Below are 27,790 nucleotides of genomic sequence, written 5' to 3' on the forward strand. Positions count from 1 at the left end.
AAGTTGACACTGTTGCACAAAGCACACATTACAAGGTGTCTTACAAATTAACCAAGAGTAAAATACAAGATTATTTAAAGCACAACTGATAATCTATGTAATGCACTTCATAAATTCATTAATTTAAACCAAAATAGTGCCAAACTATTCATAGGTTTAACATTATACTGTAAAATCCATCCATCCATCCATCCATTTCCCAACCCGCTGAATCCGAACACAGGGTCACGGGGGTCTGCTGGAGCCAATCCCAGCTAACACAGGGCACAAGGCAGGGAACCAATCCTGGGCAGGGTGCCAACCCACCGCAGTACTGTAAAATTCAAATGCAAATTATTTTTGAACCAAAGTTTAGTCATTAACTTTCATTCTTCTTGACAAAGCTGTGATGTTAACATTGATGTAGAACAATTTAAAGAAATCAACAAATACATACTGTGTAAACACAAATAAGTAAAGGTGAACTAACACTTTCAGTGTTAGTCTTCCTGAACTAGTTTTGTGAGGTATGTTTAAGCACATCCAAATAATGCATTCAAATATTACAAAACCTCCTAATCTATTTGTATAAGTAACCATAAGCTGTGCTGTAGTTTTTGAGTGTTGCTGTTAAATACATGCAAAAGTAAGAGTTTCAAAGAAAACATGCCATTCACCTCAACTTACAGTAGTGCACTGATCACTATTCTCCTAATGTGTTCAGAATAATATATATTTGAGATTCATTTAATGTATGCTGCTAATGTAGGTGATTTTCCTATGTACAGTTTCTGTTAAACAGTAATATGGGACTGACTTTTTCTTGTAAACATTTGGCAGCATAATTTTGAACATATGCCTAATGAGCAATTTGGTTTTAATAGATGTATGTAATGCATGGATTTAGATCAGATGTACAGAACAGATATGTATCTCTCAATTTACCTTGATAGCTCTATTTACTCAGAAGATACTATTATATTTGTTTATACTATTGAGACTTTGTCAGATCTTTTAATGTTATTTTGTTTTGCTTATAATGAAGGATTCTGATGTAAAAATGTTAAAACCATTTTTATTACTATGTCAATCAGTGACATAATAATGAAAGATATCAGATATGTGGTATTCAGTATTTCTGGTAAATAGACTTAAGCCTACAGACTGAATGGCACTCTGCTTCCTAACAGTCTGAGCAACTGATCAGGTCAAATGTCAGTTTCCGTATCTATTACTGCACATGAGGATCAGTATCAGATTTAAGTAGAAGACTTGAATTTCTCTAATCCATCACAGATGGGAGGAAAACATTAGACAGGTATTATTAAAGCGCTTTGAGTAGTGAGAAAAGCACTATATAAATGCAAAGAATTATTATTATTATTATTAGTGCAAGTAGAAGGATATACACTTAAGAATAATAAAAACAATAAAAATGTTTCCAGTGGAAAGTGCTGTATAATCAAAAATATGTTAATGCCATTATATATATTGCATTTGTAAACTAGAATAGATATTTCTCTGTTCTTTTTCACAGCCATGAAAACTTGGTTTTGTGAAATTACATTGAATAATATTTTTTCTGTTTTTATTCTAAATGTTATAAAACATATTACCTCCATTGTCTATCACATGGATTGCATTTTTTTTCATTGTAAATTTTATTTATTAACCTACATTGGTCAAGATTTCTTCTAATACAGACCAAAGCCATGCCCATATAATTCTATAACTGGCCCAACTGCCTACTTTCCAAAGTCCAGTAATTGGGCTTCCCAGACTGACTTTAATCACTAGTAAGAATTATAAATGTACATTTTTGCAGTAGCAGTATCTGAAGCAATTACAATTTTTCTTCATGCTAACAGGGTTGCCAGTTGTGTCCTTTGAATCAGCAGAGAGGCCAAATTACTTTCTTTGTGCTTCTGAAGATGGTTCTTTGAGGCTGGAACAATGGAGTGCTAATGAAGATTTTAGAAAAGAGGCCACCTTCTTGCACCACCAGGGCCTGTGGATGCCAGGCTACAGTTCCTTCGAGTTGTATAACCAAAAGGGATTTTTTGTTACACTAACGAGATTTCTTGTTAGAGCAGTGATGTATGACAATACAGAGGAGTTTAAACATATCAGCAGCTTCACAATTGAAGGTAGGCTGCCATTCTTCTGTCATTTGTTTTGTTTTTTTGTGTCTGTAAACTGCCTAATCTGCAACTTAAATGTTTGCTGCGGTTATCTAAAATAAAGGTGGTGTGCTATTGAAGTATATTCTGATGCCATTGTATTAAAAAAGATTGCATTTATTATAATGTGTATATTTTTGCAAATGGCATTATGACACTAAGGTTAGTGTTGCTACTTTACATACCCAGCATTTAGAATCTCATTTCTGATCATTTGAAATTTGCATGGTTTCCCCTTGTCTCTGTGGACTTTGTCCTTACTTTAGTTTTTCTACAAACATTCCCTTGTTAGGGAAAATTTTAAAATGAAAATGAACTTACATTTGCAAGACTTGTACGTAGATGCATAGGTAGGTCCCAAGATGGCCTCACACCCAGTGGTGCTATGAAAGGTTCTGTTCCCCATGACCCTTAATTGGATATTTGAGAATGTTATTTTTATGTTACAATAAAGGAATTAGCTTTGACTGAAAATATAAATAATCACTATTAGACTCAAGCTGCTGTCAATTTCCTGAACCAACTGAAAACAGTTATGTGAAGCCAGAAGCTAAATCAGCACCATGGTATGTAAGGTGGAAGCTTGCCCTTGAGGGGCGTCATTCTGTCACAGCCTCGCCTACAGACAATGTAAAGTCACCATTTAATCTAATCTATACATGTCTAATGGCCAATGACCAATTCCCCCATTACCAAAGCTTATTTAAAATAATTGTTTGATGTCCAAAATGAAAATTTACAATTCATTCTTTATTTTAAACTACCGGTATATAAATATGTATTTAAGTGTAAACATAGAGAAATATTTCCTTAATTTAATAAATTAGCAAGGAAACTGGCAGTCTTCACAGCAGTTGGAGATATCCATTAACTTTGTTAGTATTGTGCTTCTTTTTAATTAATTATAACTCTCAGTGGACCACGTTCAATTAACACAGTAACTGAATGGACTGCAATTCAATTATACATATCAAAAGTGCACTGAATTGAATATCTTTATCAGTTTATTCAATTACCATTATCATTTAATAAAATCTTTTTAGTTTTTAATTTCAATCAGACACAATAACCCATGCCATTCCTTGTATTTAGGACAATACAGTACAGGTTATGAAATTTTCAGTTCTAAAACTTCAAAAAGTCACAAATAAGAAAACTATACATTTATTAATTTTGCTAATTCCAGACTAATAAGACAGATGGCATGCAAATTATACACAGATAGTGAAGGGGCAGGAATTAAAACCCACACCATCCAAAAAGAGAAACATGTCTAATGATGTGCTTAAATTCCTAATTTTAGTTTAAGTATTATTTATTCACAGTATTGTTTATTCTTTTGAAAGCAGAAGTTTTGAAAGATTAAGATTTTTTTTTTGATTGCTTCCCATTGTACTATATTTTTTACAGTTTCAAATTGATTTCTCCTGTAGGTGAATCACTGTCAAATGACTCTGCAATTATTTATTTGCTTACAAGTCTGTTTTGAAGAATAATTTGTTACTTACCTATTCATCTATAAATATATCCATTATGGAACATGCTGAACATGCTTTTTCTACTTCAGTGTTGCAGTGGCTGGAGTCTATCTCAGCAGTATTTGGGTCAGGATAGGAAACAGCCCTTGGATGGGGAATCAGACCATAATTAGCACACACTAACATTGTTAATTTAGAGTCTCCTTTTCAACTTTCTTGCAGTTGTTTGGGGTTTGGGAAAGAACTAGCAGAAACTCACCAAGACACAATAAAATGGGCAAACTCAACGGAAACAGAAACTTAGAATGGATTCAATTTAAACTGCTTAATTGTTCATATAATAGTTATAGTAAGGTTACTTACTTTGATTCTGGTACTGTATATTAGTACTGGCAAAATGTGCTTTCAAAAGTTGTTTTTAAAATGCTTAACATAAAATAAGTGTGTTTGTGATGCTCTTTCAGCATCAAAGTTATAATCCTGTTTTAGGATTACTCTCCCAATTTTGATTGCATTTTGTTACTGACATTCTTGAACATTAAAAAAATTTCTACTCTTTACTGGATATTTAGACTTTTTAAAATTTATTTTGTGCATTTAAATAGATTTAAACTTTTATGTTTTTTATATTTATGTTTTATATTGTCAACAGATAAAAATACAGTAATATATATATAGAATATAACATAACATAGCATTCTCAAACCCGATCAATCCATATACATTAATCCTCTTGCTGTTTATGAGCTGTGGAGAGTACTGTGTTACAGTGGTTGGTGATCTTATTTCATCTCTTAGCCTGCACACCATCTGAGTAGAGTTTTCTATGTTTTGTTTGAATATAATCTTTGTACTCCAGTTTCAATATGACAAGACCAGGTCAACAAGCTGACCTACCCTACTCACCCAAATTTTCAAAAACAACATTGAGTTGAGATGTGAAAGTTTCCAAAATCTTACCCTCTATCACACTGCTTGGTAATTTTTTCCATATGTCTATGGATCTTGTGGATGCTAGGGGTCGCTGTTACCCCCTTAAACCCAACAGACAGACACTCAGGACACCAGGTAAAAGCACTAAGAAGATCTTTAATTCTTTTCTCTTCTTACAGTGCCCTCTAAGCACCACGGCTACAACAAACAGGCAAGAAATACAACAATAAACACAATTCTCTAACTTCTCTATCTGTTTTCTCCTCCACACCTCCCAGCAAGCTTAGTCCACCTCCACCCGACTCAGGCTCCCTTGCTGGGTTCACAGCAGTCCTTTATATAGTCCTTGACCTTGAAGTGTGACTTGCCAGCACTTCCGAGTCAGATGGAGAATTCCAGGTCTTTAATCAGCCCGGAAGTACTTTTCCGTCCTCGTGACTTCCTAGTACTTCCGGGCTATAAGGGAAGAATGACTCCCAGGTTCTTTCACAGCACCACCTGGCGACACCCACGGCATCTAACAGGGCTGAGAAACTGAACTCCAAAAGGGCACCGCTACACTCCAGGGGAGCTGGCATCTAGCGTTTTGGGGGAGGCAGTGTCCAAAAGTAGCTGCCTTCCCCCATCCTTCCATTTCAGAGGTGTCCTGGCCGGGTTGAGCTGCCAGCTGTCTCTCACAATCTTTGTGTGAAGAAAAACTTTCTAAAATTTGTGCAAAATTTGGTCTTAACAAGTTTCTGAATATGTTCATGTGCTCTTCATAAAGAGTTTACTTTAAAATGACAACAGGGCTTCATTGCATTAATGTAATTGTACATGCTTTAATTACATCACCTGTTGATCTCTCCTCTGGACTTTCTCTAGTGCTGCAATTTTTTTTTGTCTTGTACTTTGGGGACCAAAACTGTACACAGCACTTCAGATAAGAGCTCCCTACTGAGTTGTATAGCTTAAGCATAACCTTCCTTGACTTGTGCTGTGCACATCATCCTATATAACATAGTATACTAATCGCTGAATTGACCATTTGATATAGATAATAAAGAGTACACTATTAATCCAATATCCTTCTCATAAGGTGTCCTTTCAAGTTTAAAACCATGCATCGTGCATTCATATATCATCCCCTTTTCACTTCCTACTTGTAATGCCTGACATTTATTTACATTAAATCTCATCTACCACAAATCTGCCCAAGCCTTAAAGTTAGCTGTTTCTACAATATCTTTTCCCCTAGTTTAGCATAATCTGCAAACTTAACAGACTTGTTATTTATATTCTTAACCAGATCATTTAAGTAAAAACTCTTGTTAAAAAGAGTAGTACTACCAGACTGATCGCTGAGGGTCACCATTTTTAAAATCATACATACTATCTCTCTAAAGGACACCTGGGCCAGGTCCACTAAATCTCTACTACAACGCAGGCCAGCCAACTCCTCCTCCAGTTCAGCGACTCTGAGCTCCAGGTGCTGGATCAGCTGGCATTTAATGCAGATGTAGCATCTATGGAAGACTGGCTTCTTCAAGCCATCAACTAAAAAGTTAAACATCCAATAGGACTTGCATTGCACTGGCCTCATTATTAAAATTTGACTTTGACATTAATTTGTATAAATTATTTTTTTAGTTAAAAAGATCATTCTGTTTTCTGAATCTGTTTTTTCCATTAGAAAAGCCATAAGGAGCTGGCACTGATGAAACAAAGTCACTTTAGATTGTTTAATACAAATTTAAAACTTTTTCACTTCACTCAGTTAAACACACTGCAGATTAATGTATCATTTTGAATGACACTTCATATTACACATAGCCAGCAGCAAATCTAACAGTAAATCAAAAGTCTTAAAGCTATAATGTCTAATGTTGATATTAGGGATTTGTGCATGTAATGCTGTCTTTGCTGGGCACTAGCTAACTCAGACTGACTTGCCTCTGCTGTCAATGGCTGTATTTACTTGTAAACAATTAAAATGGAAATCTCAGAAAATAAAATAATTTGATTCAATAACACAATTTATTTAAAAAAGAACAACTTATTCAAAAATTGCATTTGTCAAAGAAAAAAATGCAGCACCATTATCTGTTTTAAAGTCATTTTAATTGTCATCGGAAAAGATTTAATTATGCACAGCTAATAAAAAGCAAAGACAATTTCTTGGCAAATTTAGCTCACATGACAGATACATTATGAGGTATAAAATTTCAGGAAATCACCAGTCAGTTTAAATAGTTTATTTTTCCACTGTCATTTATCTGTGCAATGTAATTAAAGAAAATGCTTACTTGGCCCTTACTAAGCCCTCCTTTGCAACTCTTTCCCTGTAAATATCCTACCTTATTCTAAATCTTCAATGTTGTTTTGCTGCAAATATTAAATTCACAGCTTGACCCAAGTCAGCAAATTAAAATATTTGCATTATTAGTAACTGGAACCTCCTCCAAAATTAAGCCTTTATGGAATGTGTTTTAACATTAATGAATTCTAAACATTTAGCTTGTAATAATTTTCTTTATAAACAGAATTACACACTTTTTAAAAATAAGGTTAATTATTTAAAGATTTCATAGGCAAGTGCAGACTATTTCATTGCAACTTTCATATCTTCTGTGTAAGGAATACATTGACATTATTTGTCAATTGTGATAATCTGTTCTGCAGTTGACTCAAAGTATACAAAAGTGGAACTGTTGAGTTCACTTAAAATGGAGGAGTGCGGTGGAAGAAAGAAATGTCTCAGTTGATTAAACAGATGTGTATACACTGATTACTTGCGGACTATCATGGATACTGCAGCACCCACACTTGTCTTAATAGCGTTTTCAAGTTCCAAAACAGCTGAATAAGTTGCAATTAACTTTGACAGGCTTGTGGGTTCAACCAAAGTCCAATGTATGCAAACAGAGGTGTGTGTACCAAGAGATGTGACAACAATGTCAAATGTGTTCTTCTAAATCTTATTCTCAAGTAATCTGATTAACAGATTGATTTAGAGACCCATCTTTATATGGCTTATGTATATGACATTGAATGAAGAAGGGGAAAGGGTGGTCAGCTATGATGTACATTATAAACTGGATGGATGCTTACACAGTTCATGAGCCCATATTTATGTTTGTTTTATATATTGAGCAGTATGAGAATAACATAAATAAGACAGATAACATACAAGTCATTTTTTCATCCAGTTTTCCATTTTTACCCTGTTTTGAGGCAAATGGCTCAGGGCAGAAAAGGACACACTCATATACAGTACATGCCTGCATTTACCAATGGTAGACCACTTTCGAAAATCCCCTATTATCCTAAAATGCATGACTTTGGGGTGTGGAAGGAATATGGCAGGAGTACATGGGAAAAAATCAGACACAGCAATAAAATGTAAATCACCACTGTGCAAATGTGCCATGCTCAATAATCCAAATAACTGATTTTATAAGTTTTCTGCTACTATCAGGTGGCACAGTGGTGAATTCTTCTCCTGGAAACTGAGGTCAGATGCCGGCTCTGTCACTCTGCTTAGAATTTGCAGGTTTACTTCCAGAGACACTGTGGGTTTTTCCTCAGCTGCTTCAGTTTCCCACCTGCATCCCTAAGATTTTGAATTTGAATTTGGGCAGGTGTGGGTGAAACTAATCATGGATATCTAAATGAGTGTGTAGTAAAGTGGACTTGCTAATCATCTTTGGTTGAGCAATGCCTTGCACCTGATGCTCTGTAGCTGAACTAAATTAAGCAGGTTTGAAAATAGGTGAATCAGCACTTTATTATATCTGTGATATATCTACAAATGGACGGCTGCAATGCAATATCTTTGGCTTAGTGTTTGTATTGTACCCTCTCATTATTCCTTTGTACACTTATGATTAATTAAGTTACTTTGGAGAACATCATCAAGTAAATAAATAAAACACATTTTTCCAAATAAAAGTTTAGACTTTTCAAATTTTCAACTGTTGCCATCATGGTAAATGTATCATTTCATTAATTACAGTACTTGCTAGAGCTAGCCTTTTAGAGATAAATTTGTATTTCATCAAAAATACATCTCCAGGCAAAGGGTTTTGCATCTTTCTTACATTCATAATATTTTGTGTTTCTTATAATCCATGTTATGTTTTTAAATTAAGACCAAATATGCATTCAAAATGTCTTAATGAATTCAAATGTAAATGAAAGTGAAGCTCAAAAGTTTTACATTTTTTTTAATTAAAACTATATATTCACCATCTCTTAAGAAAGAGATGCACAAAACTAATTACTTAGTTAGTTAGATAGTAGTTCCAATTCTGGAGTATAATCATGTGCATTTTATTTTCCCGTGAATGTCTTTTCTCTTTCAGACAGCAGTACTATTATTCCATACCGAATGATGTGTGAGTGGAGATATCACACGTGTTCAAGTCCTTGTGTTAAAACATGCAGTGACCCCGAAGCTTCAAAATGTATTTTTTTACCTCCGTATGTATTTCTTATTTTCTTTGACATTTTTACAACTGTTTCTAATTTTACATGCTTTTTAAAAGACAGGATGTAAAGCTATGACTTCATACTGGAATTCAAACAATAAAATGTAACAGCTTGATGTGATCAGATTATCATTTATCTTCTCCAGATATCATATTCTAATAGAGACAAACTACACTGGTGGATCAGACTTAGTTAATGTATTTTAAAAATAGTCCTGGGAAAGTTTTGGAAAAGTGCTTCTGAAAGTGCATTCCAGTGTAACAGTTAAGTTGTTTTAGTGCCTCCCTTTGCCTGTTACTGTTGTTCTTAATTCTTTGCCAGGGCTCTATTAGGTTGTCTAAGTTTACATTACCCGTCCTCAATGGTATGCTCTGTCAGTATCTTACTGGCTGTTATCTGTTATTTAAATTCTCCTGAATTCTCAATATTTCTGTTCCTTATATTGTATTTGCCAACCGAGCTTCCCTCTTCTTACTGTGTTGTTTGGCTGTTGACTTTAGTGGTGTCTGTCTCTGTATAGCTGATGATAAAAAAGATCTTTCGTAGCTTGTACAAGAGGATTGTGTGGAGTTTAAGACTTAATAAAGAAACTCTTGGCTCATCCGTTCTTCTTACCCACCTTGGTTACAATTTGACACAGTTTCATATTATTTTCAGATTTTCTGATTATTTAAAGTGTGTACTATTACAAAAATAAAAGCATTCAGGTTTTCAGATTCGTTTTTAAAATTACATGTCCATTAAAGTTATGGAAAACCAATAAGTTTTTTCTTTTACATTTAACCTCATTATTTTAGAGTGGAAGGTTGCTTTCCACGATGTCCTAAGAATATGATCCTTGATGAGGTAACACGGAGATGTGTCTACCCTGAAGACTGTAAGTAATTTTTCACATCACATTTATTTAAATAATATTAACAATCCATACATTCATCCATCCACCCTCTAAGCCTCCTAATTCAATCTAGTGTGAAGGGAGAAGAAGTTTAAAATACTTGATGTGAAGCTGAACAAAATGACACCAAGTAGAATCATTACACAGTGGCATGCAAAAGCATTTAATCCCCTTGAAAGTTATCATACTTATATTTATATTTACATATACTGAATATCCATTATTTTTAATGCGAACTCTTATGCTGTAACAACACATTTCCGAAGTCAAAATAAACCATTTTCTGTAGGGGCGGTTTGCTATACAAATCCAATTAAGATTATTTTGCTTCAGTATTATTTGTGTTTATTCAAAATAATGAATGAGTGGGACTGTGGATACAGGTTCAATGCCTAATGCAGGATAGGATAATTTCTCATTTCTTCAGTGCAACCTTAATGCACTTATCACCAGACAATTCATCTTAAAAACAGGTAATGCTCTTTGTTTAATTACTGTAAAGATTACAAAATTAAAGATAAAGATTCTAAAAATCCAATGCTATTTCAAGTAAAAAAATAACACAGGGGCTACATTTGTCAATCTATCACAAATCACTTTGAACTGGATTACTCTGAAACTTAATGAAACAATTATTTAAAATTAGTTACAGTCTTAAGGGTCCCAAAAGCATATTGATTTAAGTCCATATTGATGAAAGTTCCATTTTGCTCTCCTCAGATAATAAAAGCATCCTAGTCTATATTTATACTGCAACAAATATTAGTTATGCTACGAAAACATTAATTACTTACACTATGCTCAGTTTTCAGTAAGTTGGAATTTATATTTCAATTTTCATTAGTCATTAAATCCTTTGCACTAAAGGAAAAAAAGACAAGACATGAAGATGCAGCTTTATTATGCCAGGCATTAGATAGTGTTATATCTTATGCAGACATTAAGAAACATGATTAAGCATATTTAACATGGACAAAATAAACATTAAATAACCATTTGGAGTTATTGACTTATATTTTGTTTATCAATTTCACATCGGACACCGTCCCACAGTGCTTTATACACAGAGTACAATATTTTACAAATTTTGCAATATGATGTAATGCAGATGTTAAATATACTGTATCATATCTGTCTCCCTAACTGTTTCTAATATTACCACTACACTTTTTTGTTCTTTTTTGGTTTTCAGAGTGGTAAAAATCATACATTGCTGTTTCTAATCACAAATTACCAGCTGGAAAGTACAGTCTCTAACATTATACTATTTAACACTAGACTGGATGTGAAAAAGTTCCATTTACAAATTTGGCCTTTTAAATGATCAATTGCTAAGTTTGTTTCCCCCTAAGTATTAGCAACAATTAAACACATTTCTTAGAAAACAAATAAATGTAGGCTTTTAAAAACTGATTTCAAATAGCAGCTGAGGTGAGAGAAGAATCAATTAACTACAGTACTGAAATATTTTTCATTGTAATGAATCATCAATACACTGAGGATTACATTTTTGTTCACTATTTTACCATGTACTGTGCCCTGTGTTGGCTGGGATTGGCTCCAGCAGACCCCCGTGACCCTGTGTTCAGATTCAGCGGGTTGGAAAATGGATGGATGGATGGATGTATACAGTATATTCTGCCCCTAAAATAATTAAAGGCAGAATATTGAAGTTTTTTTGGGCAGAGAAATTTTACATATTAATTTAATTTCATTTTGGTTTTGAGATTACAGTAATTTTGTATCATTACTTTGTTGATATTTTCATGCCTGTTAAGGGCAGATTGAAAATAAGCTTGGGATTGTTGTGAGAAAGAAAAGAGGGAGATGAAGACAAAAGGGCTGGACAGAAGAATCATCAGGGTCTAGCAAGGGCTCAAAAGCAAAAAGCAATAAATCAAAGCATGTAAGTATTTAGGGACAAAGACACGGAATTAAAGTCTTTGGGCAAAAAGAGGCGAACACTGAACAACCCTGACACTAACTAATAAGCTTTTAAAAATGTAAATTTAGAAATGATTTGTTTTATTCACCAAGTGATATTTTACCATGTTCATTACCATCAAATTATGCCAGAAGACATCATGCATCACGTCAAACCCGACTCACATGAGAACAACAGGAGAATGTGTTTTTAATGTGTACTAGAAAAAATTGTGGCACCATATAATGCTTAAATAATATAAATAGTTCATAAACAAAATTAAATCACTAAACAAAGGTAAAAGTAAGAACTACGTTATTCAGAATCTTGTAAAAAAACAAACAAACAAACAAAAATGTATCATGTTCAAGAAAAACCAGTAATAAAAGACATTTAATCATATTTTTTAGCCTGGAATATTGTGCACAACTTTGGTCGCTTTATTATAAAAATTACATAACTGAACTAGGGAAGATCCACAGAACAGCAACCAGATTTAGGTATGAGGAAAAACTGAATGAGTTGAATCTTTTCATTTTAATGATACAGAGGTTACAATGACAAGAGGAAAGTGTTTATGTTATAAAGGGAATTAATTCAGCAGATGCCAGTTGTTACTTTTAAATAAGTTTTTCATTTAGAGCATAGCGGCACAAAAGGAATATTAGAAATGTACTTTTTTATATAGACAACATGGAATAAGTTGCTAAGTAGTATGGTTGATAATAGTTCTTCAGAACTTGTAGAAGTTAGGTGTGTAGAGATAGATAGATAGATAGATAGATAGATAGATAGATAGATAGATAGATAGATAGATAGATAGATAGATAGATAGATAGATAGATAGATAGATAGATAGATAGATAGATAGATAGATAGATACTTAATTAATCCCAATGGGAAATTCACATTATACAGTCATGTTGAGCTGAATGACTTATTCTTATCAGAATTGTTCTTATGCCTTTGGAATGTGAAAGGGAATCCAGAGTACTCTGAGAAAAGTCCATATAGATACAGGCAGAAAGTACCGACTTCATACAGACAGTGTCTGGGCCTGGGAATCAAAACCAGTTTCCTGGATTGGTGTGTTCATCTGTGCTAATTTTGTCCTATTTTGCTCCTGTTCAATGTATTCAGTTCAATTTAATCTATGCACTTTCACCATAAATAAACCCAACTCACTACGTATGTAAACTTGCCACTTGTTCTATGATGTATTTAGGTATGGCACATAACAAACTTCAGATGCTTAAAACAATTTTATTCACAGAAAATTCTGAATTTAATTGAATTTAATAATACAGGCTTAGCACACTTACACATTTTTCCAAATATAATGTATTATCAGTATGTAATTAAAACATACTACTTTTTATCGTATATACTCAGGTACAAAAATATTATTTCCAGTTATAACAGACACAGTTCTTATTAGGTGATGTTGTGTCCTTCCTGAAATTATTATAGAATCATAAGTATATAATGAAAGCCATAATAAAAAGCAGAGGGCAATTTTTTTTTCTTAAAGTTTTAAGCTCCCAATAATTCTGATTTCATTTGCACGGGCAGGAGTTGTAGCTCATCAATGCAGCACTAAGTACCCATCAGGTACCCAGAAGGGAAACAAAACAGAGAAAAAACAGGAACAGTTCATAATGAGTTATAATGTGTCCCCACTTCTTTCCTTTCAGACACCAGTCCAGATGCTGTTGGCTTAGTCTATGTATGTCTCAACTATATGAAATGCAGATTGTCTCTTTGCATCCAAAAGATGAATGACTGGATGATTGTGATACCATTTTAAGTAAAATATGTTTCCTACACATACTGCATAAAATTTCTATTGAAATAATACATTACTGAAAGCACAATATTTAACGAACAAAATTCAGAAAATTAGAATTCATACTTTACATGTATACAAATTTACCTATGGTACTTTCAATTTTTATGATGCACATTAATTTTATTTTATCATTTTCAGTAAAATGGAAATTATTAATGGAACATGTATAACAGTTTCTGATACCTTTTAGAAATGTAATGTGCCTAGTAGTAGAGAGTAGATATGTTATTACACTTTAACTGCTTATTCTATACAGGCATTGTTTTACCACCCACTCCTACTCCATATATGGTAGTAACAAGGTTGAACAGGACAACCTCAGTCCCTTCTGCTACCTCAAGAACTACCACAATGTTAACAACGTCAGCAGTGACAGAAATGAGGATCACTCCAGTAAAAGTAACTGTATCAGAGCAGACCAATGCCACTGCTACACCTGAATATACCACTGCAAGGACTACCCCAACAACCACTGAATTATCATCATCATCTATAATGACTACATCTGCTGTGACTTCTTCTTTCGTGACTTCCACTGGTATTTTAACAACGCTAAGCTCAGCGGATACTCTGATTACTTTAGCAACAGAACCAAAGACTGCTAAAACCACACAGATAGCAACATCAGCGCACACTCCACCATCTACAGTTTCAACAGAACAATCTATATCTGTTCCCTACGTGTCAACATCCAGATCTACTGTGTATTTAGTAGAGGCTATACAAACAACCACAGCTATGAAAAACAGAACAACAGAATTTGCTCCTGTTGTTCAGTCTACCACCATAGCTGTAACCACTCCACATTCGTCTACAGCTACAACTTTTCCTTTATCCACTGAAGAAAAGCTCTCTTCTTCAACAACACTTAGAACTGAAATTGGGTCCTCTACATCTCAGCATCCACAAACAATGGATCTGGAGACAAGGAAACCTTCAGCATCTTCTACTAGCACAACAGAAACAGAGTTCACCACAGCCTCTGAACTCACTACTCTGTTGTTATCCTCCACTACGTCTTTGCCATCTCCTTCAGTTGCGCCCATCATGAGAACAACTCTGCAAAGCACAACAGACTTTACAACTTATGAAAGTACATTGCCAGTGACCTCCAAACATCCATTCACAACAATTCATAACTTTACAACAACAATAGAATCTGAGACAACTGAAACTGTCAAATCAGAAACTATAACCCAAGAACACACAACTGCTATGGCTTCACCTGTGGGGACTGATCACACGACTGCTGCACCACCTAGCACTACCACTTCACCTGCAACTGATACCATCAGCACCTTCATACCTTCTTTGTTGCAGCCAACATCAACTTGTACAGTAAGAAGCTTTTATTATATTAATTATTAATATAGATTAGGATGGGCGGCACGGTGGCGCAGTGGGTAGCGCTGCTGCCTCGCAGTTGGGAGACCTGGGGACCCGGGTTCGCTTCCCGGGTCCTCCCTGCGTGGAGTTTGCATGTTCTCCCCGTGTCTGCGTGGGTTTCCTCCGGGCGCTCCGGTTTCCTCCCACAGTCCAGAGACATGCAGGTTAGGTGGATTGGCGGTTCTAAATTGGCCCTAGTGTGTGCTTGGTGTGTGGGTGTGTTTGTGTGTGTCCTGCGGTGGGTTGGCACCCTGCCCAGGATTGTTTCCTGCCTTGTGCCCTGTGTTGGCTGGGATTGGCTCCAGCAGACCCCCGTGACCCTGTGTTCGGATTCAGCGGGTTGGAAAATGGATGGATGGATGGATTAGGATGTGGCAACCAAGAGTGCTTCATTTAAGCTGATCAGCTTTGGTCCCATTTGTGAAAGTTGCATTGAGTGCATTAATATTGATGTTCTGTTAACATAAGCAACGAGTTCATGTGTTTTGTTAGTTAAAAACACTGAAGAAAGTATTTCTTGAACATTGGTTTATTCAAACATATGCAATACATTTTTGCTTATTTTATGATTTTGCTAATGTCTTATGCTCTTCTTTTATTTATTTATTTTTTCTTTCCATTGCTCACCTTGTTTACAACACAAAAGAAAGTAGTGGATGGTAATACTGAGTTTCACAGATTACTAGTTAACTTGTGTAGCCAGCAATAGGCATGTGCTTTAGGTTTTGAGAATGGCCACTGTACATGGAAGGTGGAGGTGAGCTTAGTCCCTCATGGAATTAAGAGCTTTTCACAATACCATATAGCTATGTACTGTAGAGTGTGGCTGGAGCACTTGCCCGGCCGGGATGCCTCCACACTGGAAGGAACAGGGGAGCAAACGTGGCAAGAGTGTTACCTACCTCGGGGCGCTAGATGGCAACCCCCCTGGGTTGCAGCAGTGCCTCGGACTCCCTCAGGGCTTCATGGGAGTTGGAGTTTGGTGCAACCCTGTTGAGATCCGCAGGAGCCGCCAGAGGGTGCTGCAGCAGGAACTGCTGAGCCCTTATGGGCAGTTCTTCTTCCACACCCGGAAGTTCTGCCGGAAATGAGTAATCAAGCACCTGGAGCACTTACGGTGCCTTATAAAAGGAGCCAACAACCACCACTCTCAGGAGGAGGAGGACGAAGCTTGACCCGAGCAGTGGAGGAGAAAGGATGAAAGAGAAAACAAAGAGGAAGAGTGTTGTTTGGTTGCTGTGTTTTGGACTGTGTTGTGCCTGTGGGAAACGGGGAAGGCATTTCCCACGAGGAAAAAGAAAATGAAAATCAGTGTGTGCCTTGAACTTGTGTCCCACACTTGTCTGTGTTGGGTTCAGGTGGCACTGCCAGCCTGGGTGGTCCACAGTACTTATACAGGAATAGATACCATAAATCCTGTAATCTACCAAATAAAGGAGGGAAGTGATTCACTTAACATTTTAGGATAAAAGAAATACTATATGACTTTATGTACTGGATATGCTGAAATGATGTTGTTTTATATTATGTATCTTTTCTATGCAGCCTCCTTTTTCTTACCGGGTAGATGAGTGTAGTGAATACATCTGCTTCAATGGTCATCTGATGTTCCATAATGCATCTCTGCATTGTCGAAATAATGTCACTCAACCTAACTGTGGTCTCTTGGGAATGCCAGTTCAAATTAATAAGGACCCCTGCTGCCCGCAATGGGAATGTCCCTGTAAGATTATTTTTACTTTTATTAGATAGCAATATAAACGTATTTATGAACATTTACATTTAGTAACTCATAGTACTTCTTATGGCAGCAATGTTGTTAGCCAAATGTTTCAAATATCTGTTGGTTAAATCCTGTATTTTGTTTTGAGGTATTTTGGCTCACTCAAGTGTGATGTTATGTCTTATTTAAATTCAGAGCCTATCCTGAACAGTGACCAATTCAGAATGTGGTAGAAACTAGAGTTATTGCCTGAGAGCTGTGTGACAGGGCTTTGGATGGAGAGCAGGCCAGAACCGGAAGTGGCTTAACAAATGCCGTTTAGGATGAGCGGTATCAGCAAATATTAAACTTTTTGAGATTCATAGCCTTATACTAAATCAGGATTCAGTATTAGAGAGGAAGTCCTTATAGTCAAGTCAGTTAAAGAACACATGAATGATTTTCGTTGTTATTATAAATCGTCTAAATGTAAACTTATTTTTCTTGCAGGTCGTTGTTCCATTATTTCTGACTTGCGTGTCATTACGTTTGATGGTAACAATGTTGCACTCTATGATAATGGTTCCTATATTTTGGTAAATTTACCAAGAGAAAATATTGTCGCTCACATCGAAAAATGTCCAACAAGTGAGGTAAATTTGTAAATAAACGAGTATATCTTTTTGCTCTTAAAGTATGGTGTTTGGTATGTTAAATTATAACTTCTATAATTTATTAAAGTTTGTAAAATAATCTTTTATTGTCACTATTTTGTTGGCAGAGTTAAAGTTATTTGCATTCTTTACATTAAAGTTTCTATTGTCCTGAAGTCATTCTGAAATGAGCTTATAATATTGTTCTCCTAAGATATTCACCAAAACTTCTAGGGAAATCGAAAATCCTAACAGCAGAAGTCTAAGCTGACCTTTTTCTTTAAGGGGAACATGTGTTATATACATCAGGATATTTGAGTAAAACAATATAGATAGATTCCCACTACCTTTTTTGAAATAAAAAAATTTTGAAATGTGGGGTCATTGTTCTGTTAGTCAGCATTTTGTCTTTTTTTTGTAAGGTTTTTGATTGCCTATGACTTTTTTTGTGATCAAATTTTTATTTATTTTCCATCAATACAAAATGAACAGTCAAATGTTTCAAATAACTTTTGATTTTTCTTTCCAGAGTGTGAATTCCATTAGGCGCCCTGTAAGTGTTTGCAATTTAATGAGTTTTTTCATATATTTTTGTATAATAATGATTTTTATTTATCTATGTTAATAAATGATACTGTTTCTTCCTTTTTTGTTTTTTTGCAAAGACTGCTACTGGAGGAACCTCTGGGTTGTGTTTTAAAAAGCTGAATATCACAACACATTCCTTTAAAATTCTTATTAACCGACTGGACAGAAAGGTGAGGTCAACAGTTGATACCATTGCGCCACCGAAGCTGTCGCAGCATATGCGTGTCAATGTTGAACCCTAACGCGGGTTCTTTTTCTGCAGTTATATTCTTGAATAGAAGCGCACTTGTTCTGTTATATTTGTACCTTTTGTGAAAGTGTTTATTTGATATTTGAAATTCAGGCTTAAAACATTATACACTTCATGTCTACATTTTGTCAATTATTACTAAAACATGAAAAACGTTTCTGTTTTAACGATGTGTTTACTGTACGTAGATTGTTGTAGACACAGAACACACATGAAATGCATGTGTTCCAAATAACGATATAGTATTTATAAAAGGTGTCATTTTGCTTGACTTCTCACTCTATACAACTCCAAGCAACTGACACGCTGGTAAACAGACAGCTGAGAAAACTGTGCGGTGGTGGGGGATGTGATAGCAGGCTGCTTGCTGCTTATCAACACATTTACAGGACAAAAGACGCTGACGGAGAGGTGCGAAGCGATTTAAGGTGGGATGGATCTACGAGTTTTTTTCGTAAGCTCTGGTAATTCTAGTGTTATATATCATAGCATCCCTAAGCCAAAGAATGAAGCCAAATAACAATGATGGTTGAAAGCAGGCAAAACAGAAATTACGCATAAAATCAGAAAGGAAACATTGCTGTTGCATCTCTTCCCCTGTGTAATTTCACCCACGTACCCACTAAAGCACCAATCCACAAACCTTTTTTTTACCTCCCATATCTCTCACTCTTTCTTTCAAACACCAGGTTGCTCTTCCTTCCTCTTCCCTAACTTCACAGTCAGTAAAGCCCTGGCTAAGGGAAAGCTTCAAACAACTTCAGAAAGGCTACACAGTCCTATACTTTTTTTCTGGGGCCATGTGTTATCTAATGGCCACCTTGGGTGTTCCCTCCCTCCTTTTCCACTCTTCTAAATTAGAGTCAGGCATTCTTGTCACTTGTTGGGTTGCTTGTCTTCTAGCATCAAGGGGCGACAGTTGGCTTCTTACATGGCTTCACACTTTTGGCTATGGAGACTCTTCTGACTAAGAGATAACAAAGAATGTCTTGGGATATCAAAAACATGTATTATGTTTTCACAACAAAAATAGTGATACTGAATGATAAACAGGGTAAAGGTCAACCAGATTAAAAAAGTAGAGAGTATTGTTAAATGTATGGGAAGACTGTTAATTTACAACTATGGTTTTCTGAATTTTGTGTTATATTTTAATTATTATTTTTCAAAATGTTAGGTTATTTTTATTATGTTTATAATTATGTAGTGTCACTTTAAATGTGGGTGTATTCCTTGTGTTCTGTGGGTGATACCTCAAGAGGTAGGGCCACCCTGAGGTCAACACTATTGAGACCTTCCTCTGATTATTTAGGTACAGGAAAAGAGGATCACAGGCAGTGGCACACTAAAGTTTTGTGGAGTCTTTTCTAAAAGTTGTTTTCTCATATAAGTAGTGAACACACATTAATTTATTTCTCAGTTTAAGAGTGTTTTCCATGGCTGGGTTATTTTTCACTGAATCTAGTATTCCTGGTTTATGTTATTTTACACTCATTACGTGGCTACATTAACAATATTAGTAGTTTTATTCATTTCTTTGTTATTTATTATTTTTATTGTCATCTTGGTTTATGATGGCTGCTGTTGTTTTGTGATAAGGTTGCTAGGACACAAATATGGGTTGCTTGGGGCATGTACTGTCATGAAATCATCATTTGTGATGATATTTATATCCCTTCTTCTAGAAGTGCAATCATCTGACTTAAAAGAAAAAAAAGATTACTACAAATTTCTCATTATTTGTAATCTCTTTGGGTGTTGTCCTCATGTGTCCTTGGATTTTGTCTTTTGGTTTGCATATTGAGCTTTGATGCTTCTCTCTGATTGATTTTCCTGGTTTGCGACTCCTTGCTTTTTTTTCTGCATTGTACTCCTTTCCTCCTTTCTCTTTCTTTCTGCACTACAAGCAGTACATCTCACTGAATTTACTGTTATTTTGATTATTTTGCTCTTTTTTCTTGAATTACAGTTCTTTCATTGTGCTTTGAAGCTTGATTGCTTATCATTACCTTTTAGGCACTCCTTTATGCTTGTTTAAGAATTTTCTCTTATTTTCAATTTTTTGACAAGAAATAGATAGATAGATAGATAGATAGATAGATAGATAGATAGATAGATAGATAGATAGATAGATAGATAGATAGATAGATAGATAGATAGATAGATAGATAGATAGATACTTTGTTAACTTCAAGGGGAAATTCACATACTCCAGCAGCAGCATACTGATAAATAACAATATTAAATTAAAGAGTGATAAAAATGCAGGTATAACAGACAGTAACTTTGTATAATGTTAACTTTTACCCACCCTGAGTGGAATTGAAGAGTCGCATAATGTGGGGGAGGAACGGTCTCCTCAGTCTGTCAGTGGAGCAGGACAGTGACAGCAGTCTGTCGCTGAAGCTGCTCCTCTGTCTTGAGATGATACTGTTTAGTGGTTGCAGTGGATTCTCCATTATTGACAGGAGCCTGCTCAGTGCCCAACGCTCTGCCACAGATGTCAAACTGTCCATCTCCGTGCCTACAATAGAGCCTGCCTTCTTCACCAGTTTGTCCAGGCGTGAGGTGTCCCTCTTCTTTATGCTGCCTCCCCAGCACACCACCGCGTAGAAGAGGGCGCTCGCCACAACCGTCTGAAAGAACATCTGCAGCATCTTCTTGCAGATGTTGAAGGATGCCAGCCTTCTAAGGAAGTATAGTCGGCTCTGTCCTCTCTTGCACAGAGCATCAGTATTGGCAGTCCAGTCCAATTTATCATCCAGCTGCACTCTCAGGTATTTATAGGTCTGCACCCTCTGCACACAGTCACCTCTGATGATCACGGGGTCCATGAGGGTCATCCTAAAATCCACCACCAGCTCCTTGGTTTTGCTGATGTTCAGTTGTAGGTGGTTTGAGTCGCATCATTTAACAAAGTCCTTGATTAGGCTCCTATACTGCTCCTCCTGCCCACTCCTGATGCAGCCCACGATAGCAGTGTCGTCAGCGAACTTTTGCATGTGGCAGGACTCCGAGTTGTATTGGAAGTCCGATGTACAGTATATAGACTGAACAGGACCGGAGAAAGCACAGTCCCTTGTGGCGCTCCTGTGTTGCTGACCACAATGTCAGACCTGCAGTTCTCGAGATGCACATACTGAGGTCTGTCTGTACGATAGTCCACGATCCATGCCACCAGGTATGAATCTACTCCCATCTCTGTCAGCTTGTCCCTAAGGAGCAGAGGTTGAATGGTCCTGAAGGCGCTAGAGAAGTCCAGAAACATAATTCTTATTGCACTACTGGCTCTGTTCAAGTGGGAGAGGGATTGGTGTAGCATGTAGATGATGGCATCCTCCGCTCCCACCTTCTCCTGGTATGCGAACTGCAGAGGGTCGAGGGCGTGGCAGACCTGTGGCCTCAGATGGTAAAGTATCAGCTGCGCCATGGTCTTCATCACATGTGACGTCAGGGTGACAGGCCTGAAGTCATTCAGCTCACCAGGACGTGATACCTTTGGGACTGGGGTGATGCACGATGTTTTCCAAAGCCTCGGGACTCTCCCCTGTTCCAGGCTCAGGTTGAAGATACGCTGTAGAGGATTCCCCAGCTCCAACGCACAGGCTTTCAGCAGTTGTGGCGATACTCCATCTGGACCCACTGCTTTGCCGGCACGACGTCTCCTCAGCTCTCTGCTTACCTGGGCTGTTGTAATAGTGGGTGGGGGGAAACTCTCTCCTATGCTGGTATCAGCAGAAGGATGGGTGGAGGGTGCAGTACTCCGAGGTGAGAGTGAGAGTGGGTTAGGGTGGTCAAACCTGTTAAAGAAGTTGTTCATTTGGTTTGCTCTCTTCACATCTCTCTCGATGGTGGCACCCCACTTCAAGCTGCAGCCAGTGATGATCTTCATCCCATCCCACACTTCCTTCATGCTGTTATTGTGCAACTTCTGCTCCAGCTCTCTCCTGTACTGCTCCTTCGCCGCCCTGAGCTGGACTCGGAGTTCCTTCTGCACGCGCTTGAGCTCATGTTGATCACCGCCTTTAAAAGCCCTTTTCTTCTGGTTCAAAAGGCTCTTGATGTCACCTGTAATCCATGGCTTGTTGTTAGCATAGCAGCTTACTGTTCTTACTGGAGCTACAATGTCCATACAGAAGTTGATGTACAGTAATCCCTCATCTATCGCGGGGGTTACGTTCCAGAGCCCCCCGCGATAGGTGAAAATCCGTGAAGTAGCGACCTATATTTATTTTATTATTTATACATATTTTAAGGCTTTATAAACCTTTCCCACACTCTTCTAAACACTTCCTATGCTCTTAAACACTTTCTGCATTCTTAAACACCGCAGACCAACACTGCACACTGCACGCAGCGATCAGATGTCAATGTGTCTGCACTCGCTTTGTGAAGGGGGGCAGCTGAACTCTCAGCAGAGCAGAAATGGACTTTGTGCTGCTTCTGCCAAAATGCCTGCTTGTCACTCTGCGCGTTTGGAAGGAGGAGAAGGAATGGGGGTGTGTGAGGGCTGAACGCACGTTCGCTCAAACCCCCCCCCTCCCCGGAGGCGCAGTATGCTCCTGCCACTTCGCATTGTCAAGGGGGTGGGGAGCTGAATGAACGCTAAGGAGAAGTGGACTTTGTGCTGGCTTTGTGCTGCTTGTCGCTCTGCGTGTCAATAATTTAAAAGCCTGTACAATCAGGCTTTTAGGTGTACATCACCTATTTTCCTGTCTCACTGTCTTGTCTTGCGTGAAGTTAAAATGTTTTATAATAGTGAGATGTTACTCATATCCTTAGCCCGACATCCACATATCATATGTGTTAACAAAGTGTGTTTTATAAGTTTACATGTGTTTGAAGCATGTGGGATGGGTATTTTAAGGCTTAAACTATAAAAATGTTTATTTATATGGTCTTTCTATATCGCGGATTTTCTCCTGTTGCTGATGGGTCTGGAACATAACTTCCGCGATAGGCGGGCAATCACTTGTATTTAAAAACCCGCGAAGTCGTGAATCCGCGAAAAGTGAACCGCGAAGTAGCGAGGGAATACTGTAGTCAGTAGTGCAGTCAACAACCTCCTCAATGTTCTCACTATATGATCCCTGCAGGATATCCCAGTCTGTAGTTCCAAAGCAGTCCCTCAGATCCTGCTCTGCCTCAGGGGACCACTTCCTGAATGAGCGTGTGGTTGTAGGTAGCTCCCTCACTCTTGGTTTGTAGTGAGGCTGAAGCAGAACCAGGTTATGATCTGCTTTCCCAAGCACAGGCAGCGGGGTGGCACTGTATCATCTTTAAACAAAAATCGTCTTTATAGTCCTATTTCCCTGGGTGTTAAAATTCACATACTTGGAGAAAGCAGGTAATGTTTTGTCCAGCGTCACATGGTTACAGTCTCCAGCAATTAGCATTTGTAGTTTAGCAACAGCAGAATGGATGATGTCACTCGCTGTCTCCATGTCCGCCCGAGGAGGGATGTAAACAATAACAACAATGACGTGTCCAAACTCTCTGGGCAAGTAATAGGGACGCAGACTTATGAAAATCTTCATTTTTTAAAAAAATCATTTTTGTTTGTTTCTACAAGCCAGAGTTTTCACGGTTTATTCCTTTTGTGTGGCATTTTGATATTTTTAGACTTTAAGTTATATTTTAAAGTCTAAACACTAGATTTCCCATTTTTGGCATAGTCAGGCCAAAGCCTTTAGGCAGTTGTGGGGGAGCAAGGTGGTCAGAGGAGAACCTCTTTCAAGCTATTCAGTGGGGGTCCTGGCCTGCTTTATGGTTTATTTTGGAGGCCTCACACACTTTTGTCATGCTTGTGACTTGCAATCATAAAGATAAGAATTCATGTTTAAATCAGTTTATATCAAGTGATAAATATTACAAGTAAATATAAAGCTCTTTTTCAACAAAAGTTTGCTGTCTGCATGGAAAAAATTAAACAAGACGTGACTAGATGGTCTGCCCTCCACCTTAAATTAGCAGGGAGAATCAACATTGTTAACATGCCCATCCTTCCCAAGCTGCTGTTCCCATTTCAAAGCATCCCAATATGAATTAATAAATCATTTTTTAAGAAATTAGACTCAATCATTACTTAATTTATTTGGAATTCAAAACATCTACACATTGAAAAGCCGACTCTACAATGACCTAAAGCAGAAGGGGGCATGGCACTACCCAACTTTCAGTTTTATTACTGGGTGGCAAATATACAAGTTATAAACACCAGGACATCGACACAAATTGCTGGTCTGCAATAGAAATAATCTTGCATTACTTTTATTATATTCCCTGCTCTGTGCCCCAGTTAATACAAAACTACCATGATTACACTAAAAATCCAATTATCCTTCATTCTCTCAAAATAGTGGACCATATAGGAAGCATTTTAAGACAGAAAAGCTTTTATGCGTTGCACCTCTACATAACAACCACCTTTTTCCACCCTCTCAAACATTTATTCAATACCTGGAAAATATCCATCCATCCATTTTCCAACCCGCTGAATCCAAACACAGGGTCACGGGGGTCTGCTAGAGCCAATCCCAGCCAACTCAGGGCAGAAGGCAGGAACCAATCCTGAGCAGGGCGTCAACCCACTGCAGGACACACACAAACACACCCACACACCGGAGCACACACTAGTGCCTATTTAGAATCGCCAGTCCACCTAACCTGCATGTCTTTGGACTGTGGGAGGAAACCTGAGTACAGGTGTACGCAGACACGGGAAAAACATGCAAACTCCACGCAGAGAGGACCTGGGAAGCGAACCCAGGTCCCCAGGTGCGAGGCAGCAGCGCTACCACTGCGCCACCGTGGCACCCCTACCTGGAAAATATCCGGGATTAAAACACTTTGAGACTTGTACATAGATAATGTCTTTGCATCCTACGAAAAATTACACTTCAAATACAACTTTTCATCAACACAGTTCCTCCACTACTTTCAAGCTAGAAACTTTGCTAGACAGAACCTGCCTAATTTCCCTCACCTTCCGCCTTGTTCTATTCCAGAAGAATTATTGATCAGTCTTGAAGACTCATGCAGCATCTCCACAATTTATAAAAAATATTTTAAAGTCTCTTCCTTTCAAAGATCCTGGAGTACATTGGGGAAAAGATCTGTCACTTAATACAGGTAAAATTCCATTATAACGAATATCTTTACAATTAAATTTTCATTACAATGAAGTATTTTTATGGTCCCGACTGCTTCCCCATATGACACGAGTCTCTAGAAATCTCGTTACTACGAAGTACATTCACCAGATACTTTCATTATAACGAAGTGCACAAAAGACCTTGAAATGCCTGAATGAATCATCCACATAGCAGTTTGTTTTGTGGCCGCAGCTCAGATCCCCCAAACAGAAAACACTGTAATTTTTTTTCTTTCTTCGAACTTTTCTCGTACTGTTTTTTTTTTTTGCCTTTTTTGTTTCCTGTGGTTTTCAGTGATACCTTGTACTTATTGCTTGTCAACATTTGAAAAACATCCATTGGAATTTAACTCATTGTCACCCTCCTATAGAAACAGCAGACACGGAAAAATTATAACAGTTCATATTAGAAAAAAAAACTTTAATTTTTTTGCAGCTCTCGATTACTGCAAAAAGAAAAAAGACGTTGCCAGTGAATTCGGAATTTCGCCATCGACACTGTCAACTTTCTTGAAAGACAGAGCAAAAAAAGTAGAAAAATCTCAGGTTGCAAACATATGTGAACTACTGCATTTGAAGACGTCGAAAAAGCTGTTTTTATGTGGTTCAGTAATTCTCATTCAAGAAACATTCCTATTAATGCGGTGCTCATTCAAGAAAATGTGAGGTTTGTAAACTCTCTTGGGACCTCCCCCAACCAGACAGCAAGCCGAAGAGCATCCTGAAGTGTGATTTCCGCGTCTGTACGGGGTGATAAGCAGGCTCACAGATATGCTGCGTCTCTCCGCCAAAGTAAACAGAAAAGATCTCGATGGGTGATGCAAGGTTAAGAGCACGTAAATTGTAAATGCAGATACTGTAACAGGATTACTTGATCACTGACCTGGCCACAATCCTGCCTGACTGCTGTGTCTGTGTACAGCAGAGTGGCAGATCACGCTACAATAAATAACTGTGCCGTTCCTGTTTCAAGCTGAATAAAGCTGGTTTTGCTAAAGTACTGAGACTAAGCCTCGTGTTTTGGGGTGCAAGACAGGGACTTATAGCGCGACCACGATCTTTTATGATTTGCTTCTGTGGCGCTTCACTGCAGCAATGTGAGCCTCCTATTGCCCTGCCCCAGCAACGGACAAACAATCTTCCACAGATGCTGCAATCGCGCTTCAGGACACACTTCAGCATGTCGTTCCGTTGGGTGGGGAGTGGGGGGGTCTCAAAAGAGTTCAGAAACCTCACAATATGAAGAAGAAATAATGATTCGGCTCCTGACTGATAACTGTGCAGCCGAACATGCTACCACATTCAGATAATGTTCGATTTGAATACCTCCCACCCAATTGCATGGCAGCGCTTCAGCCATTGGATTTGGGCATCATTCGCACCCTGAAAGTGTATTATCACAAAGGAAATGCTGAGAAAAATTCTCATCAGCATAACTTGTAGGCAGGAGGAGCTTAAAAGTAATGCAAAAGAAGCTATCGAAATAATTGCAAACACCTGGATACAAGTTAAAGAAAGCACTATAGTAACAAACACAGAATCTCATTACAATGAAATATTCGTTACAACGAAATATTTTTTAGGTCCCTGGGAGTTCGTTATAACAAAATTTTACCTGTATTTCAGAAAATGAGTGGAAGATAGCCATGCACAGAACACACTCAAGCTCCATATGTGCAAAGCATTCAGTCATTCAACTTAAAATCTTTTATCAAATGCATTTATCTCATTTAAAATTGTCCAAAATATTTCCAGGGCAAGATTCAGCCTGTGAACATTGTAATCTAGCTCCAGCCTCATTGGGCCGCATGTTCTGGGTGTGCACCAAATTAATTATATTTTGGACACAAATCTTTGCATGCCTATCAGACAGCCTTGGTTTCACAATCACTCCTAACCCGTTAACATCTGTGTTTGGGTTACTCCCAGACAGCCTTAAAGTGAAGAAGGTCAAACAAACTGTAATTTCCTTTACTCCACTGCCAGCACGTAGACTTATCTCAACTGGAAGAATCCCACCCCACCACTCTTAAATCAGTAGTTAACCAATGCTCTACACTACTTGAAATCGGAAAAAGTCAAATTCACACTTAGAGGATCTGTTCAAATCTTTTTTTTAAAAAATATGGCAGGATCTAATCAATAACATTTTAGAATAAGCTTCCATTTCTGGGAAAAGGACACCCTTCTTTTCTTGCTTCTTTTATAGAGTAGCTTTGGTTGCTGGCTCCTCTCTCTTTCCCTAGGGTTGGGGTTGAATTTTGCTTTGATTTGTTAAATTTGACTTCACTGTATGGAATGTTACCTGTTTCTAATTAAAAATCAATAAAAACAAAAAAAAAATCATGTT

General features: G+C 37.4%; 1 protein-coding gene across 1 annotated transcript in view; it reads left to right on the forward strand.

The window, feature by feature from the left end:
- The window catches only part of otogl (otogelin-like), a 224,402-nt gene that overhangs the window by 114,004 nt on the left and 82,608 nt on the right, over window positions 1-27,790 (forward strand). The window contains exons 29-36 of the mRNA XM_051930831.1: window positions 1,848-2,126; window positions 8,914-9,031; window positions 9,838-9,917; window positions 13,965-15,046; window positions 16,640-16,817; window positions 17,307-17,449; window positions 17,979-18,002; window positions 18,115-18,207. Of these exons, the coding sequence (XP_051786791.1) occupies window positions 1,848-2,126; window positions 8,914-9,031; window positions 9,838-9,917; window positions 13,965-15,046; window positions 16,640-16,817; window positions 17,307-17,449; window positions 17,979-18,002; window positions 18,115-18,207 (1,997 nt within the window). The remainder of the gene's footprint in view (window positions 1-1,847; window positions 2,127-8,913; window positions 9,032-9,837; window positions 9,918-13,964; window positions 15,047-16,639; window positions 16,818-17,306; window positions 17,450-17,978; window positions 18,003-18,114; window positions 18,208-27,790) is intronic.

Source organism: Erpetoichthys calabaricus, chromosome 1 (genome assembly GCF_900747795.2).
Source record: "Erpetoichthys calabaricus chromosome 1, fErpCal1.3, whole genome shotgun sequence".
Classification (NCBI taxonomy): domain Eukaryota; kingdom Metazoa; phylum Chordata; class Cladistia; order Polypteriformes; family Polypteridae; genus Erpetoichthys; species Erpetoichthys calabaricus.